Source organism: Camelus dromedarius, chromosome 7, assembly GCF_036321535.1.
Source record: "Camelus dromedarius isolate mCamDro1 chromosome 7, mCamDro1.pat, whole genome shotgun sequence".
NCBI classification, from domain to species: domain Eukaryota; kingdom Metazoa; phylum Chordata; class Mammalia; order Artiodactyla; family Camelidae; genus Camelus; species Camelus dromedarius.
In genome coordinates, this window is record NC_087442.1 from 62,751,957 (window position 1) to 62,769,996 (window position 18,040).

The 18,040-nt window shown below is 39.7% G+C and overlaps 1 protein-coding gene across 1 annotated transcript in view; it reads left to right on the forward strand.

The window, feature by feature from the left end:
* The window catches only part of LOC105087396 (protein lifeguard 2-like), a 19,156-nt gene extending 2,044 nt beyond the window's left edge, over positions 1-17,112 (forward strand). Inside the window, 9 exon segments of the mRNA XM_064487584.1 lie at positions 3,074-3,345; positions 5,734-5,816; positions 6,529-6,578; positions 7,220-7,310; positions 9,962-9,999; positions 10,082-10,169; positions 11,556-11,645; positions 13,331-13,378; positions 16,349-17,112. Of these exon segments, the coding sequence (XP_064343654.1) occupies positions 3,074-3,345; positions 5,734-5,816; positions 6,529-6,578; positions 7,220-7,310; positions 9,962-9,999; positions 10,082-10,169; positions 11,556-11,645; positions 13,331-13,378; positions 16,349-16,501 (913 nt within the window). The 3' untranslated portion in view covers positions 16,502-17,112.
* The last annotated feature ends 928 nt before the right edge of the window (positions 17,113-18,040 follow it).

Genomic DNA, 18,040 nt, shown 5'->3' on the forward strand with positions numbered 1-18,040 from the left:
TGTGAATTTTGATAGATGCTGCCAAATTACTTACCCCAAAACCTTTACACACTTGCCAACTCCCCTGAAGTTATCTCAGGGCTGATTTAGCCGCTGGGCACAGAAGGCATGTTGCCTAGGGCCCACAATAGTTTTAGGGGTCATGAAAAAATTTTAATTTCTCTCTTTTTAAAAAAATTATTTTATTTATTTTGTGGGTTTTTTTTGAGGGGGGTAACTAGGTTTATTTATTTACTTTAATGGAGGTACTGGGGATTGAACCCAGGACCTCCTGTGTGCTAAGCACACGTTCTACCTCTGAGCTATACCTCCCAATTTCTTTTAAAATCAGGGGGACAAAATGAATATAATGATGAATACATAATATACAGTGAATCTAGCCTGGATTATATTTTTTATACCAATGCAACCATAAAACATACTTTTTCGTATTTTTTTTATGGAGGTGGGACCCATGAAAGCAAATGTGTGCAGGGTCCCTACAAGTCATAATGTGGCCCTGGATTATCTGTATCTCCACAACATTGAATCTCTGGGAATTCTCTTCTTAGTTTCTCCTTTTAGTTTTTGCCAGTCTTTTATGCAAAAAAAAAAAAAGACATTTCACAATTGTTTTTCTTTGTACTTCTTTGGTTATTTGTGAGGTATCGTCCTAAGCTTATTGACCATTTAAATTTCCTTTATCAATTGCCTGTTTATGTTCTTTTCTCATCTTTCTATTGAGTTGCCCATCTTTTCCTTTGTTGAAAAGGTCTTTTTACAGTATAGCAAATATTGCAAATTTTATTTTCAGATTTTTGCATTTAAGATTTATCAGCATCTTTTTCTGATGACATTTAAAGTGTTCCATACCCCAGATTTGTCCAGCATTTCTTTTATGGTATCATTCTTACAAAGGCTTAACACAAATATTCATTGATATTTCCTTCTATAGCTATTAATATTTATGATAATATCTTTAATTAATCTGCAATCCATTTTTTTTTTTTTGTAAAAGAGGTGAAATAGCTATTAAACTTTGTTTTCCAAGCAGAGCGAACTGTTCCAATAGTATGGGACAATAATTTGAAATGCCACCTTTATCAAATATTAAATTCTTGTATATATGAGTCTAATTCTTGAATCTCTTCCACTCCGTTGATCTTTTGCCCTGCCAGCAGCACATTTTTAATTGTATAGCTTATTATATTTTGATTTCTGATGAAGTAAATCACTACCCCTGCTCCTCCCCATAATATTTCCCTTTCAATTTTTTTTCTTGATTATTCTCACTCATTTACTCTTTCCAATGGGCTTTTGAGTTACATTTTCAAGTACTGGGAAACAAATTTTCAGTAAGTTTGGTAAAATTTAGAGATTAATTTGAGGAGAACAGAGCCTGCCTCTCCAAGGGCGTAGCATTTTGTTCAGACTTTGTTCAGATGCCCTCCCCGGTTGGTCTGTTTGTCCAAGCCCTTGCCGGCTCAGCAGTCCCCTCCAACTCCTCCATGGCTCTCTTTGTGGGACAGGAAGCCAGCAGCAGGGGCTTGCCTGAGTCTTCATGTCCCCAAGGAGTTAATGGGGGCCTTTTCCTTTGCCATTTTCAGTCTATTTGGGACTGGTTTTCTAAGAACTGTGCTCTGCTGCAAAGCACTGTGGTCAAGCCCACCATGATCTCTTACCTGGATTTTTGGTCTCCTTGCTCCCACCTTTGCTGACTCTGGCCCATTCTCCACACTGTGCCTCCTGTAATCTTTCTAGTCCAATCTCTGTGGCCCCCTGTTGGAAAACCGTCAGTGATTCCCCATTGCATTAATGACTCATTGCTGCTGTAACAAATTACTATTAACCGAACACCTTAAGACAACACAAATTTATTATCCTATACTTCTGGAAGTCAGAAGTCCAAAATCAGTTTCACTGGGCTAAAATCAAGGTGTCAGCAGGGCTGCCTTCCTTTCTGGAGGCTCTAGGGAAAAATACATTTCCTTGTTTTTTGCAGCTTCTAGAAGCCTCCTGCATTTCTTGGCTCACCATCCCTCCCTGTACCTTGAAAGACAGCCGCTGTATCACTCTGACCTATGCTTCTCTTGTTATCTCTCCTTCTCTGATTCTAATCTTCCTGCCTCTTATAAGTATGGTCCTAAGGACCCTTGTGATTTGATTGGGCCCACCCAGATAGTCCAGGATCATAGTCCCACCTCAAAGTTCTTACCTTAATCACATCTGCAACATTCCTTTTGCCATACGAGGTACCATGTTCATAGGTTCAGGGATTAGGATGTGGGCATGTTGGAGGGACCACTATTCTGCCTGCCACAGCCATGGCCATCAGGGTGAACTTGGCTTGCCAGCCTCTCAGTGGTCTGCCCCCGCTACTCCCCTGTCTCACCTCACTCTGCTCTCCCCTTCGAACTCCCTACTCAAGCCACGTGAATTTCCTATAGTTTCTGGAACCTGCCCTCTCTGCTTCCTTCAGCCCTGGTCCAGGCTATTTCCTCTGCCTGAGAAGACCTTTCCCTGCCTCTTCCCCTGACTGACTCCTTCTCATTTTCCAGCCTTGGCTTAAACCTCACTTTCTCTGGAAGCTTTTGACAACCCCTTTCCTCCCTGTATCTTCTTCCAGACTTTGTTAGGACCTCTCACAACATCCTCCATTGTTCCTGGCCCTGCTTATGGTGTCTTTTACTTTTGCTTTTATTTCTATTGCCTTGGGAGACTGACGTAGGAAAACATTTATATTCCTTTTTATATTATTGCTTGTTTGATTACCTTCCCTCCTAAAATGTAAGTTCTTTGAGGGCAAAGGTACCTAGGGCAGCTCCACAAAAGAGGGAGCTTATTAAATCCTGGCTGAGTCAGTCTATTAACATATTGATTTAATAACAGAATGCAAGTGATTTTACCCTATAGGCCTCACATTAAAAGTGTTTGTTCATTATTCATTCAACAAATATTTACTGAGCACTGACTTGGCTCAATACTGAGCCAAAGGAGTTAAAATTAAGGGAAAAAAATCATCTAATGTTATGATGATGCTAAGGTTGTAGTGGTACGATCACAAGGACCTGAATAACAATTCTCCCGCCTCCAGGAAACTGGACTTGGAGGTCAGTGAACCAATAGACTTCAGTTCTGGAGATCATCAACATCTGGTTCAGAAAGCAGCAGACAGTCACACCCAGAGCAAATCTGGTCGGTCCTACACAGCTTCACCTTCACCTGGGTCACGAGAAGCCGGTGGGAATCCACACTCAAAGGCCAAAGAGCGAGAGGATACCTATGTGGTACAGATATCAGAAGAGACCACCCCAGAACACAGCGATCCTTTACCCAGCCCTTTCTCAGAAGCAGCTGTCCGCAGAGGTGAGAAGAAAGAAATAATCTTTTTGGACGAGAAAAGCAAATATTCTCTTAAAATATTTCCACAGAGGGGACTGTAGGATTTAATTTTGCTTTAGTTTCCCCCCTCCCCATGCTTCACCATGAAACTTGACGTAAGGCTGCAATAACAGATGGGCCCTGATTTGTCCAGGGCATTCATAAATTCGTAATGCACATAATACGGTGAGTAACTTGTGGTTTTCTTAGGAAGTAGGAATTAGTCATTGAATGTAGAATGTTCTTACTTACACACAGAGTGTTAAACACAGAGTGTTAAAGTGCTTAAGTTTTAAAGAATATTAATTCAGAGCTCCACATATCAATTCTGTATAGGAAATACATTTAGCAGTGAATAACAAAAGCCTAAAAAACTGTGGCTTAAATAAATGAGAATTTTTTTTTCTTTCATGAAATATGAAGTTGGAAGGTAGGCAATACTAGGCAAATACTGTTTGTCCCCAGTGACCACTCTGCCACCCTTAGGCCTTCTTAGGACCTGGACAACTTGAAGGTGGCCTATGAGCTTTGAATCGCATTGCTGTCTCCCTGTGGCCGTGACGCTCCCTCTAGTGGCTGGAAAGATGCTGTCAGGAGCTCTTAGCTGGCGGCTGAGGCTGCAGTGGCCATGAGGACTCCCTGACATGGCTGGCAGTTCCTGTTGGTTGTTGGCTTTCCTCTTGTGTCTTGAGCTTCTCATCACATGGAGCTGGGTCCCAGGAAGAAGTGTATCAGGTGGACAAGCCCCAGTGTGTAAGCAGTTTATCAAGCCTCTGCTTGCTTCACACATACTAATGTCTCCCACTGGCCAACACAATTTGCACGGCCAAGACCTGCACCAAGGTGGGAGGGCACTACACGTGCTTTGCCTATTTTAAATTCTTATTTGTCTTCTTGTTATTGGATTGTAAGGGTTCTTTATGTATTAGGTCCCTTTTCAGATACATGATATGCAAATATTTTCTCCCAGTTCGTGGGCTTTCTTTCACTTTCCTGATGGTGTCATTGGAAGCACAAAGCTTTTACTTTTGACGGAATCCAACTTTTTTTTCCTTGCTTGCATTTTAGGTGTCATATATGAAAAAAATCATTGCCTAATCCATGCTCACCAAGACTGATACCTAAGCTTTCTTCTAAGAATTGTATTTCTTATGTTTATGTCCATGGTCTCTTTTTAACTAATTAATTAATTTTTATGTACGTATGATATGAGGAAGGGGTCCAAATTCATCCTTTTGTAGGTGGATGTCCAGTTGTCCCAGCACAATTTGTTGAAAAGAATTTTCTTTCTCCATTCAATTGTTCTAGTACACTTGTTAAAAATCAATTGACCACAAATGTAAGGGATTATTTTTGGACTCTTAATTCCATTTCTTTGATCTATATGCCTAGTCTTATAAGGCTGGGCCACATTTAATATTTATTTAATTTTTAGTCCCTGATACATAGTAGATGTGAATTTAATGTTAACTAAGTGGGTATTTCAGTGTAGGCAACACACCTTTGGATATATATGTTCTGGCATTTTGATGAAGATAGTCCCATACCTTTGTTGTCACACTTCCAATGCACAGAAACCACCCAGCAAAAGGACACAGTTGACAATCCTGTAAATCAACTTTAAGCAACTTCCTTCCTTCCTCCTTTCTTCCTTTCTTTCCTTCATCCCTTTTAAAATTGGGATAGGGCCACAAAGAAGTAAATTGTCATCACCAGCGCCATATTCAGAGGGCTCAGGACACACCTGTAGTCAGGTGGAAGTAGGCAAACAGAGATGCCAACACAGTCTGCATTTGGCTTTGGCATGCTGTTCACTTGGAACTCCTTGGTTGTGCTTACAAGGCGTCAGGTTATCTAGTTTCTGCATAAGTAGGAGGGAAGGGAGTGGCTAAAGGCAGGTAGGCTGGAGAGAAAAGCGGTGAAGAAGCTCTGCATGCTCCCTGCAGCCCAAGTCCCTCTGCACCAGTCCCTGGGGCAACGCTGGGCTCCATCTACAAAGCGGGGTAGCTGGATTCCTAACGATGGGCCTGCCACATTCTGAGACTTTCAGATCACTTTTGGTCCTAAGGAGAATTGGGGGTGCATAGGACAGAATTAAACCCCTGAGTTTATCTTTGAAATTTTGAAACTTTCACGGAGAAACCTTCAGATGTCCAATAAAACACCTCTAACAATCTGGACTGAGAATTTTCAAGAGTTCTGCAGAGCTGTATTATTGTCACCCCATTGGCTGGCTCTAAACTAGCACTCCCTTCTCCCTCCTCAAAAAAGGCAGAGGAAACGTTTCTTTCATTAAGCATCAAAAAGAGGTAATTCCATTTATATTTTTTCTTTGAATGTTGCTTCATAAAAATAATATTTCTGTCTCCTCAGCTTTCATTGTAAAAGTGTTCCTCCTCCTGTCAGTGCAATTGCTGGTGACTGGGGCAATCATCAGCATGTTTATTTTCTGGTGAGTCTTCATTACTGATGTAAATTAAATATTAAATTGTCCACGTTAGTTCTCACTGATTTAATTTTGATCATTAAAATATTATCTATTTTTCCTTAATCATTCATAGGATATAACATTTCTATAGCTTTGTTTTTCTCAGGCAACTCTTAGACCAAGGTATTGGTAACATTTCTAGAGTTTAACTTCCTAAGCCAAGAACTTTTTCCTTACTCTTATTTTGAGCACTATTTTCTTTTTTTGTTTTTCCCAAGCTATTTCCACAGATAAAACTGGATAATGGGGAAAAGGTGAGATTATGGAGGGCTTGGAGGCTGGAACACTGTTAAATGCAGAAATTATTTCAAGGACTAGGGTCTATCACGGCTTAAACCCCTTCTTTGAAACTCTGTATCTATAAACAAACACGTGAGAATGTCATTACTTTTGCTTTGTATACATTTCAATCTCTATTTTTTTAATAAAAACTTTTACTAGGACATTTGCATTTATCCTAATTTGACCTGCAACTTATGACTGTACTTTTTAAAGTACTATTTTAAGCACCAAGATACTATTATATATTTCCCTATTTCATTTTCCATCTGTCTTTCTCAGCCGTTTAGGGTTTCCCCCCTTTCTTCTCATGAGATTAACTTCTCCTTAGATATTATGCTAATTAGCAAAATAAACTACTTATTGTGTAAATTTTTATTAATTATTTTTTAACCAGTCAGGCTTTAAGAAATTGGGTGATCAAGAATGCCTGGTTCACTTATGCACTTTTGTAAGTATTATTGGATTAAATTTAAAGTGTTGTTGTTTTTTTTTTACTAGCTATGGATTGATATTCTTTATTAAAAATTAGGTGAAAGTATAACATTATTGAAATGACAAAATTATAGAGCTGGAAAACAAGCAAATGAGTTGCCAGGAGTTAGGGTTTTGTGTGTGTGTGTGTGTTACCATAAAGGGGTGGCATGACATTTTAATGATGAGACAGTTACACATTTTGATTATGGAGCCAGTTACACGGCCCTACACACAGATCCGTGTCGGCGCAGTGCTCTGACGCAGCATTACACATACACCAGCTGCACCAGTGTCACATTCCTCGTAAATATGTAAAGTGGGGGGAGTGCTGAGTAAAGGGTACAGGCCCTCTGTTCCTTTGCAATTTCCTGTGAATCTACAATTATTTCAAAATAAAAAAGTTGAAAAAAGAACTCACAAGCTATCTGTGGATGACAATGAGGAAAGTTAGTTTTAAAAGCCAAAAAAAAGAGGTAAAGGTAATAATCTACATTTTTGTGTACTTTATAATAATCATTATAAGATAATACATCTATCTATCTATCTACCTACCTACCTATATCATATGATCTAATCACTGGAAGCAAATAACATATGGCTTTAAATTATCCCCAGGCCAGTATTTTTTGTTGTATTTTTTGTACTTGCTTGCTGTGGGAAACTCCGCCGTCAGGTGCCTGCGAATTACATTCTCCTGGGATTATTTGTAAGTAAACCTTGTTAGCAGCTGTTGTCACCTCTGAAATACATTTTCATCAGATTGCTAAATTCATTTCTTTTATTGTGTAAAATCTTCCTGTGGAATAATACAGATAGAAATTATTTGTGAGACATTGTCTTGGTTGAATTCTGAATTCATAAACTTACTTATGAGATGGAATCCACAATCCACACCCTTTTAGTAAGCGAGAGAATTCAGGGACCCTGGGCTCCTCCTCTGTGCCAGCAGTCTTGCCTTTGAGGGGACACACACACAGACACACACACGGGGGTTTCCACTTCTGAGTCTTGGCTGCATTTCAGGAGCAGTTAACCTCACTGCCACTGCATCTCTTGTCAGACACAATAAACACATTTTGTTACGGAGAACAGGTTCCACATTTAGTTCACAAATTTGTGTGCAAGAAATGTAATTTTTAAAAATTTTTGTGAAATGTATTTTATTTCTATTTCAAGTCTCCTGACGCTATTTTAATTGAGGTTTCTGTTTATTAATGTTTACACCAGTCCTGCCAAACCTCTCACCTCCTGGAGGCAGTGGACTTTCTGAAACTCACTGATAATAAGCATTTGCTCCTCTTGGGAAAATCCAGGATGGCCATAGTGTGACTCAGTGCATTGGTGGATGATTCTTTCTGGGGGAGTTTGTGTTTGCTCCCACGAATTGCTGACCATCCTTCCCTATGAAGATTTACTTACCAATTGATTTATTTCTCACCTGATTCCATATCAAAGTTGAGGTAACTGATAAAAAATAACCACAATATAAGGATATGGGATAAATTAGTGGGGAAATCTGGTAGAAGGAAAAATAAGCATAGGAAAATAAAGCCAGAGGCAAGATTAGCGCACAAAATGCACAGTCCTGTGCACTTGAGTGTGATGAACCTAGATTTGGATCTGCGCCTCCTGGTGGTCAGAGCAAGCAAGGACACATGGCCAAGGATGAGAGTCTAAGCATCCTTACCAGGCAGGGGCCAGTGTGATTTGTATGTTGGGAAGAATAGCTTTCTTCTGACCCTGGAGAAGACTGGTTCTCTGATGCCCACATTTGGGCATTTCTTCAGCTGCCAGAGCATTAAGGGATCTTTCTTAGCTGGTATGGATACCCTGCTCATTGCCCAGGTAAACAAGGGGAGTCTCCCAGTTCCTACACTTAAAGTATGGACCACAGTCAGGAGGGGTGGGTGCTAAAAACCAGACAGAGAAAGAAAGATACTTGGAGTCCTGGGGCAGAGACAATGGGATGGGAAGAGGTATTTTTCTAGAAATTTTTGTATTTTTTCAGAAATTTTTGTATTTTTTGTTTTAAAATTTCAGAGGTTTTAATGTTTAAATAAGAAGAGATCAAAGTTATTGTTAATATCAAAGAAAGCTCTCATCTCTGAGGTTTTGTTGTTTATCTCTAAGCAGGTAACAGCTTAAGGGAAAAATTATAAAAGGCAAGATTGGAAGCAAGCATGTTATTAAAATATCATGTGTATGTGGAATAAATGCACTTTTTTTTTTCTTAATGGAAATAAAGACAGCTTACTTTGGCATGTTGAACAAAGCAGAGAATCAGGCAATTACCTACCTGGTTTGGGAAATCCAGAGAGGCAATCCGGGACTCCCAGGACTCCAGTTCTTTTCTAGTCTCCATCCTGGATATGGCTGGCCAGCTGGAGAAGTTCAAAGCTGCTCTGCAGTTGCACTGCAGATAGGCTGTGTCCTCAGTTTTACTCCTGGAGACTAGAAGTTTCTTTCCTGGCTCTTGCCATGGACCAGAGGGTTAGTGAGTCTCTGCATTTGCCTCTGACAGAGCATCCTGAGGAATGTCCTTAGGCCCTGCAGCTGCTGCTGATTGTAGTTCTCACTGGCCTTTTGGCTGCCCTGGAGACTGACTGTGGGCCTGGACACATCCTCATTGCCTTTTTAGTAATCCTCTGGCTTGACTGCCTTCTGGTGCTCAGCCCTTGCCTCTCTCCCATACTGCTCCATGCCTGGCTCCATTTAGACCATGGGAACCCTCCAGCCCCAATGCAGTCCCCATACAGCCCCAGTGCAGCCCTCCTCTGAGCCCTGGATTGACAACTACCTGTGCAGCTCTACGCTCTGTAGGTAAGTGCCCTCCAGCCCCATCCCTTGGTACTAAGATCTCAAATCCTCATCCCACGTCTGAGATTTGAAGTATTTTATTCTCACCTAAGCACTATGGGAAAGGTGAGTACTGAAACTGTTGGTGATGCATTAGTAGGGATAGCATATTCTGCTCTGATATAATGTTAAGATTCTGTGTGGATGGATTTATTTGATTAATGACAATATGGTCTACAGATAAACCTTTTACCTTGGTTTCCACATTTCTAGTGAATACATATTTAATTCACTAAATATGTTGAAAGTTACTATTATGTCCTAAGAAATTTTTAGTCATAAAAGAATTTTTTCTTGTCAGTCTTAGGGAGAATGTTAAGGAAATGTTTAGTTCCACTCTTTGCTTCCCATATTCAATAGCCTGTAGCTTTGTGTGCTAGGATTATGCATATTCCCGCTAGCTCCCCAGACCCTGCCAAAACGCACACATCTCACACCACCTCCTCTGGATTCTGGCCCTTGAGAATCAGCCTTCTAATTTATCGTGAATTTTGTTTTTAGACAATTCTTCAAGGTCTGATGCTAGGAACCGTGTCAGTGTAAGTCTTTGATACACATTTTTTTGTGTGTGTGCTTTTTCTTGAATATTACGTGAGCAATAACCACTGTCTCTGGCTTTAGTTTCTATAATGCCGAGGAAGTGTTATGGGCGACAGGAACAACTGCTCTGGTGACATTATCACTCACTTTATTTGCTCTTCAGACAAAAGTACGTATTACTGAAGCAGATTCCTGTCCTAAGGGAGTGTGTAAATATGTTCCTTTGCCCCTCCTGACCCATTCTGCTCCCTCCTCCCTCCTGCTCTCTGCTTTAGGGGGTGGGGGACCTCACCTCTGCGCAGTCCTCACCATCTGGCTTCTGGCTTTCCTAGTAACCACGTTAAAAAAAAAAAAAGGAAACAGGTGAAATTAATTTTAATAATGCACTTTATTTAACCCAATATATGTGAAGTGTTATTTCAACATGTAATCAGTATAACAAAAATATTAATGAGGTATTTTACATTCTTTTTTCCGAACTCAAATCCAGTGTGTATTTTATACTTATAGCACATCTCGGTGCAGACTAGCTGCATTTCCAGTGCTCAGTAGCCACGTGTACTGAAAGCACAGTTCTAGTCAAACTCTCTTAGCAAGCATGAGAGTCACCCGGAGAGCTTGTAAAATGCAGATTGCTGAGCTCCACTCCTGGAGTTGCTGCTTCAGAACGTCTGGGGTGGGGCCCAACAATGTACGTTTTTCAGGCGCTGCTAATGCTTCTGGCCTGAGAAACAAGCTCGGTGACCTGGTACTTTGGTTTATTCTCTTTAAGGGTAGGGAGCAAGGGGGGAAATAGACCAATTAGGAAAACACCCTTGCAAGAAAATATCCTGAATTTGAGGATCTTCTTTTGCTTCCTAATCTGATTTTTTTTCAGGCCAAAAGATGAATATTTCCCTTTCTCTAGAAAATTCTAATCTCCCCGAGGCTGATTTGGTTACTGATTTATAGAAGCAAAACCAAAAAGCATATTAACAAATTTTAAGATTAAAAAAGAATAATTAACAGTAATTTTTGAAAGCTTAGTGTATATATATATATATATATATGTGTGTGTGTGTTTTATTAAAATACATACATACAAATGTGAAAAAGGTACCCAGTTAACATCGTGGTCTATTTAATTCCATTAATGTATTCTATGCAAATGTTTTAAGAATATGAATAATTATGATCATACTATACATACAAATTTACATCCTACTTATTCAATGTACCTTTCTTATTAGGGAAAATCTCATACAAATACAAACAATAGAATAGTTTAATGAACTCCCATGTGCCCATTACCTAGTTTCAAAAATTATGAGTTTGTAGCTCCTGTTATTTCATCCATATCCTACTTTTTTCTCCCTCCTGAGGCAATACAACACTTTATGTAGCATTTTTCAGTGCCTGGGACTAACGGATTTCCACAGTTCTCTAAACTAGGCAGAATGAATTATTAGCAAATAGGCCAGTTCCTGTCTGTGGGGTACACGATGCACCTGTAAACGTCTTGAAGTTCCTTATGGATGATAATCAGGTTGTTTTCTGTTGTTCAATGTCTCCTCAGTGGGATTTCACCTTGCTAAATGGAATGCTGTTTGCTTTACTCTTCGTGCTTATAATCTACGGAATTCTTTTAATCTTCATACGATCGTATGTAAGTGGGGTCTCCTTTGCAAACCTCAGAGAACTGTTAGAAACACAGGCTGACGTGCCAGTTGTGTTAGTCTGGATCCTCTCTCCACCCCACATGGCACCGTTCAGGGACGGAGTCTGGAGCAAATGTGGAGAGGCAGGAGCATAGGGTCTGGCCCCGTGGTCTGGCTGTGAGTGGCCCTTGTGTGGAGACCCTGTTGGAGGCTGGGTCCATTGAGGACTGGCCTGGGGCTTGTGACTATTTGACTAGAGCCTCAGGGCCAACTTGGTCCTACTGCTGAATCAAAGAGTTACTGTGGCAACAAGTGGACTTGCCATGGTCTTCAGACATAAAACCAACACCTCTGCCTGGATTGGTTTAGTTTCATGAACAACTACGTAAGGCTTACATAACTGAGGAGGTAACATCTATATTTTAGAGATAAACTCAATGACATCACAAAGACATGTCTTAAAAGGCCACAGCTTCCCACTTGTTATTACTGACAGTAGCAGGTGGTGCTGTATTTATTAGGTGGGTTCCGTAGGTCTTTGCCATACCACTTAGGAGCAGTTAAGAAACTATGTTTCCTACTAGATATATGAATCCTAGTTCCCAGTCTAAACTTCCTTTCACAAATAATCAACAATATATAATCTTTAAATGGAAGACTGACAGAACCTTGTCCTAAGTAGGCATGCTATGAGACTCTGGCAATTTGGAATTCTTCAGACTCCAATTGTCAGCTGTCTTCTCACTCCTGGCTCAGTCCGGGAATACTGCATCCCACACTGTGTCACTGCCCTCTGAGTTCCCTCCTTCCCCCAAATGCTCCCCTGGCTAGCAGAGTTCTCCCCACCCCTCTACGACCAGCTCTCGCATCCTGAAGAGTGAAGGCCATTATTCTTCTCAGATATTATACACCACTTCCTTATCCTCTTCCTGTATACAGCCAAACACTCTGGCATTTAGACCAATTTGTCGCATATTATGATCAGTGCTCTTTGGGTTGCAAGAAACACATACCACTCAGACTAGCTCAAGGCAAAGACCCAGAGACTCTCATGGAACTCCTGGGTGGGAAGAAGAGCCAGAATTCACAGGCATGGAAATGCCACCTCCCTTTCTTGAACTCGGTGGATTGGCCATCTCTGCTTGTGAAGGAATAGCTCCAGCACTAGCTAAGGGTGCAACTGCTGCCTGGATCCCTCTGTCCTGGGAACTGACTTCTGACTGGCCTCGTGCATCTGTTTGATCCTGGTTATATATAAGAGGCTCCTCATCCATTGAGAGATTTGCTGCTATTGGAGTGATGTCTTCCACCACTCTTCAGTCAGCTCTAGCAAGGGTGTCTGAGGGTCACGGTGTTCCCAGAGCTGAAGGGAGGGCAGATTCTCGAGAAGAGCCACGTGGATGGGGCAAAAAGGGAAACGTACCTAGTACCTTCCACTTGCCCTTCCGTGCATGAGATGTTTAGCACTTACTTGATGAACCTTGTTTGACGTATGTAAGGCTAGTTTTCACTTGCTTGCTGAATGGAATTGAGTGGATGCTATTGACCGACTATGTTCAAGAAAGGATTAATTACCCCCATAGCTTTGATTTTCTTCATATTAAGTCCTTGTCTGACAGCAATGACCTAAGTGACCCCTTGCATTGTTCCAAATATTGATCTTAATGTGCAATTGTTTCCTTTCTTTTCGCAGTGGTTGCATCTATTGTATGCTGGACTTGGAACTGTGGTCTTCTCACTGGTAAGTCCATTTCTCCCTCTCTTTGCCAGAGTATGGAATGTGTACTGATGGGGCCTTAAGCCCTTCTGCTGGGCCGGGAGTCAAGTGGAGTCAGTAATTCACTGGAAAGCCCTCCAGGCAACTTGCTCCTTCGTCTCTTTTTTCTTCCTCCTCCTCTTCCTTCTCTTTATTTTTTATAATGACAATTCTTTTTAAAGCAGTTTTTGGTTCACAGTAAAACTGAAAGGAAGGTACAGATACTCCATATACTCCAGCATCGTACATGCATGGCTTCCCTCATTATCAATATCCCCCACCAAAGTGGTGTATTTATTACAATTGATTAACCTACACTGGACACATCATAATAACCAGAAGTCCATAATTTACATTAGTGTTCACTCTTGGTGTTATACATTCTATGGGTTTGGACAAATGTATAATGATATATATATCCAGCGTTGTAATATCATACAGAGTATTTTCACTGCTCTAAAATTCCTCTGTACTCTGTTGTTCCCACCCCTGCCAACCACTGATCTTTTTACGGTTTCCAAGTTTTGCCTTTTCCAGAATGTCATAGGGTTGGAATCATGCAGTTTGTAGGCTTTTCAGATTGGCTTCTTTTACTTAGTATGTACACTTAAGATTCCTCCATGTCTTTTCAAGGCTTGATAGCTAGTTTTTAGCACTGAATAATATTCCATCATCTGGATGTACCACAGTTAATTTATTCATTCACCTGCTGAGGGGCATCTTGTTTGCTCTCACGTTTTTGCAATAATGAATAAAGCTGCTATACACATGCATGTGCAGGTTTTTGTGTGGACATGAGATTCAGCTAGATACTAAGGAGCATGATCACCGGATCATATGGTAAGAGTATGTTTAGCTTTGTAAGAAACTGCCAGATTGTATTCCAAAATGGTTGTAACATTGTGCACACCCACTAGCAACGTATGAGAGTTTCCATTGCTCCACATCCTCACCAGCATTTGGTGGTGTCAGTGTTCCAGATCTTGGCTATTCTAATAGGTGTGTAGTGGTATTTTATTGTTATTTTAATTTGCATTTCCCTGATGACATATGATGTACAGCATCTTTTCATATGCTTACTTGCCATCTGTATATCTTCTTTGGTGAGGTGGCTGTTAAGTTCTTTGGCCCATTTTGTAATCAAGTTGTTAGTTTTCTTATTGTTGAGTTTTAAGAGTTCCTTGTATATATATAGGATAACAGTCCTTTATCAGATGTGTCTTTTGCAAATATTTCCTCCCAGTCTGTGGTTTGTATTCTCATTCTCTTCACATGGTCTTTCACAGAGCAGAACATTTTAATAAAGTCTAGCTTATCCAGTCTTTCTCTCATAGATAGTATTTTTGGTGTCCTATCTGAAAAATCATCACCATACCCAAGGTCATCTAAGTTTTCTCCTGTGCTATTTTCTAGTTTTATGTTTTACATTTAAGTCTATGATTCATTATGAGTCACTTTTGTAAATGGTGTAAGGTCTGTGTCTAGAGTGACTTTTTTGGCATGCAGATGTCCAGCTGCTTGAGTATCATTTGTTGAAGAGGCTATATGTGCTCTACTGTATCGCCTTTGCTCTTTTGTCAAAGACCAGTTGGCTATATTTATGTGGGTCTCTTTCTAGTTCTCTAATCTGTTCTGCTGCTCTACTTGTTTAGTCCTTTCAGCAATAGCAAACTGTCTTGATTACTGTAGCTTTATAGTAAGTCTTGTGGTTGGGTAGCATCAGTCCTTCAACTTTGTTCTTCTCCTTTAGTATTGTATTGGCTATTCTGGGTCTTTTGCCTCTCCATATAAACTGTCAATACCCACAAAAGAACTTGCTAGCATTCTGATTGGGTTTATATTGAATCTGTAGATTAAGTTGGGAAGAACTGACATTTTGGCAATACTGAGACTTCCTATCCATAAACATGGAATGTCTCTCCATTTATTTAGTTCTTCCTTGATCTCATTCATCAGAGCTTTCTAGTTTTCTTCATATAGTTCTTGTACATATATTGTTAGATTTATATGTAAGTATTTAATATTTTCAATGCTAATATAAATGATATAGTGTTTTTAATTTCCAATTTCATTTATTCATTATTGCACAGAGGAAAGCAATCGAGTGTTGTATAGTAATCTTGTATCCTACAACCTTGCTATAATTGCTTATTAGTTCCAGAATTTTTTGTTGTTGATTCTTTCAAATTTTCTACATAGATGATCATGTCATCTGCAAACAAAGGGGTTTATTTCTTCCTTCCCAATTTGTATACTGTTCATTTCCTTTCCTTGCCATATTGCATTAGCAAGAATCTTCAGTATGATGTTGAAATGGAGGGGACATCCTTACCTTGTTCCTGTTCTTAATGGGAAAGCTTCAAGACTTGCTCCTCCTTGAAAGATCATATTAAAAATCATCACCCTCAGGAGAGTTGGGTAGTCTTCCTAATCTATGAAAACATTATTTTTCTTGAAATATGCAACATTTAAGAAGAGAATGAAGAATTATTTATAAGCTTTGCAACTAATTTGTGGTAGAGGTATAGTTTCTATTCTTTCAAACCAGTTTCTAGTCTAATAAAATAGAAACTTCTTACAGGAAACTGGCAGAGGCCATTGCTAGTGCATCTGGGGATTTATTTCACTCTATTTAGTCCCATCTCTTGCTGCCACATCTTTAAAATAATTTTAAGGAACACTGTATTATAAAAGTAATACATACAAATGTTTAAAAATTCAAACAACACACATTCTTATGAAATAGAAACCAGAATCTCCCTTGTATCCCTCTTCCCCAGAGGTAACCACTGTTAACAGTTTCTTGTGAGACCTTTCAAAATTTACACATATATAGCCACAAATTTACTCTCTGCAGTATACTTATTGATGCTTAAATAATTTTTCCAGATTATTTAGGACACTTATTTGATACAACTGTACAATTTTAGCTAATTCTTCTTTCTTTTCTTTAAGTATTTGGTGATGGATGTACAGCTGATGGTGGGAGGGCGCCACCATCATTCCAACCTGGACCCTGAAGAGTATGTGTTTGCTGCCCTGAACATCTACATGGACATAATCAACCTCTTCCTTTTTATTTTGCAACTGGTTGGACTGGGACGGTAGTCATACAGCCAAGGCTGGCTTGTGCTGAAAAAAGGGAAGGAGGGATGCCTGTGAAGTGTTGCCAGGCTCAGACGTGCAGAGGTTACCAATCCATAAGCCCTTTTATTTAAAAAAATTTTTTTAAATACTTAATTTTTTTTGTCAAGTGAAAGCAAGCATTCAGTAGATGGTAGCTGTAGCTGTTATATGTTTTTAGTTCCATTGTCACATTGCAAAACTTTCTGGCAGACACTTCTGATCTTTATAAATTCAAAAGATGAGCACAAAATTACATACTTAAAAACATTTGTAAGATGCACATTACTTTGTTGAGGTTTTCCAGGCACTATTTAAAGCTGTAAACATCTCTCTACATGAATAAAATTGATTACAGAAACCTACATTTACTCCATTCTCTTCTCTTCATTTGGACATTCTGTGGGAATATTTTGGCACCTGACTTTAAAAAATAATTTTCTTTTTTAAAAGAGTAAGATAAATCAAAGAGTTCTGCTTTTCTCTTAGATTCCAGAGTCAGACCGGAGAAGTGAATTCTATCATGAGCAATCTCTTTGCTTCTGTCTCGAGCAATCTCTTTGCTTCTATCTCAAACCATCTATTTGCTCCCAGGGAAGACTTTGGAGTCTAAACCACTTCAATGTCTGGCATGAAGATACATGAAGGGGCTGTTTCCAGCATAAGTGAGTTGTGCGGGGGGGGGGGGGGGAGAATGGGGGAGTTAGATGGACTCTTCTGTTCTCCTAGATTTATCATAGATCTTTATTTCCAGATTTAACTGAACATACAGATCTCAAGTAAGATGTATGGACTTAAGTACAAGTACTATAGTCACATACACCTGACTTTCTGATTACCTGTTGTTTCAGATTAGCCATGTCACCATTAATTTAGTAGTTTCTTATTGTGTTTATGATCTCTTACTACTACCAACAAAGTCCTGAAGTCTGAAACATGAGCAAATAGAAAAGAAAGGGACTTTCAATAACCCAGCAAAAAATCTGGGAGGAGGACCTTCTAAAGCTTCTGGGTCAGCATATCTTAAATATCACCATGTTATATGGACATCTGCTGAAGGCTTTGGTACGAAAGTCATGGTGAATTAATTCCATGCAAGAAAGCAAATTCAGCCGGGATGCTTGAGGTTTTGTATATTCTTTTGGCATCAAGATAACCTTCCTGCATATAATAGGGATATGCTGGCCAACTTCTTTCTTCACTGAAGTTTCTGCTGTCCCTGTACCACATTAGGCACTTCTTTATCTCAGCAATGTCCCAACCACACACAGCCCACTGTGAGTCTACTGTATGTGCCACCACATAGCAGTGGTGACTTGGTGACTCGGTTAAAACAAATTCTAACGCTTCTATGACAATCTTTTGACTTTTACATTTAGTAAGGACTCTGAGCGAGACATACCTTTTAGAATCAGTCTATCAAACAAGTAGATTAATTTGTTCTCAATGTTAGAAATTCATCTTTTGAGAAGAGAGTCCACAATTTGAAAATCTGTCAGGAGTGGTCCCAAATCCAATGATGGG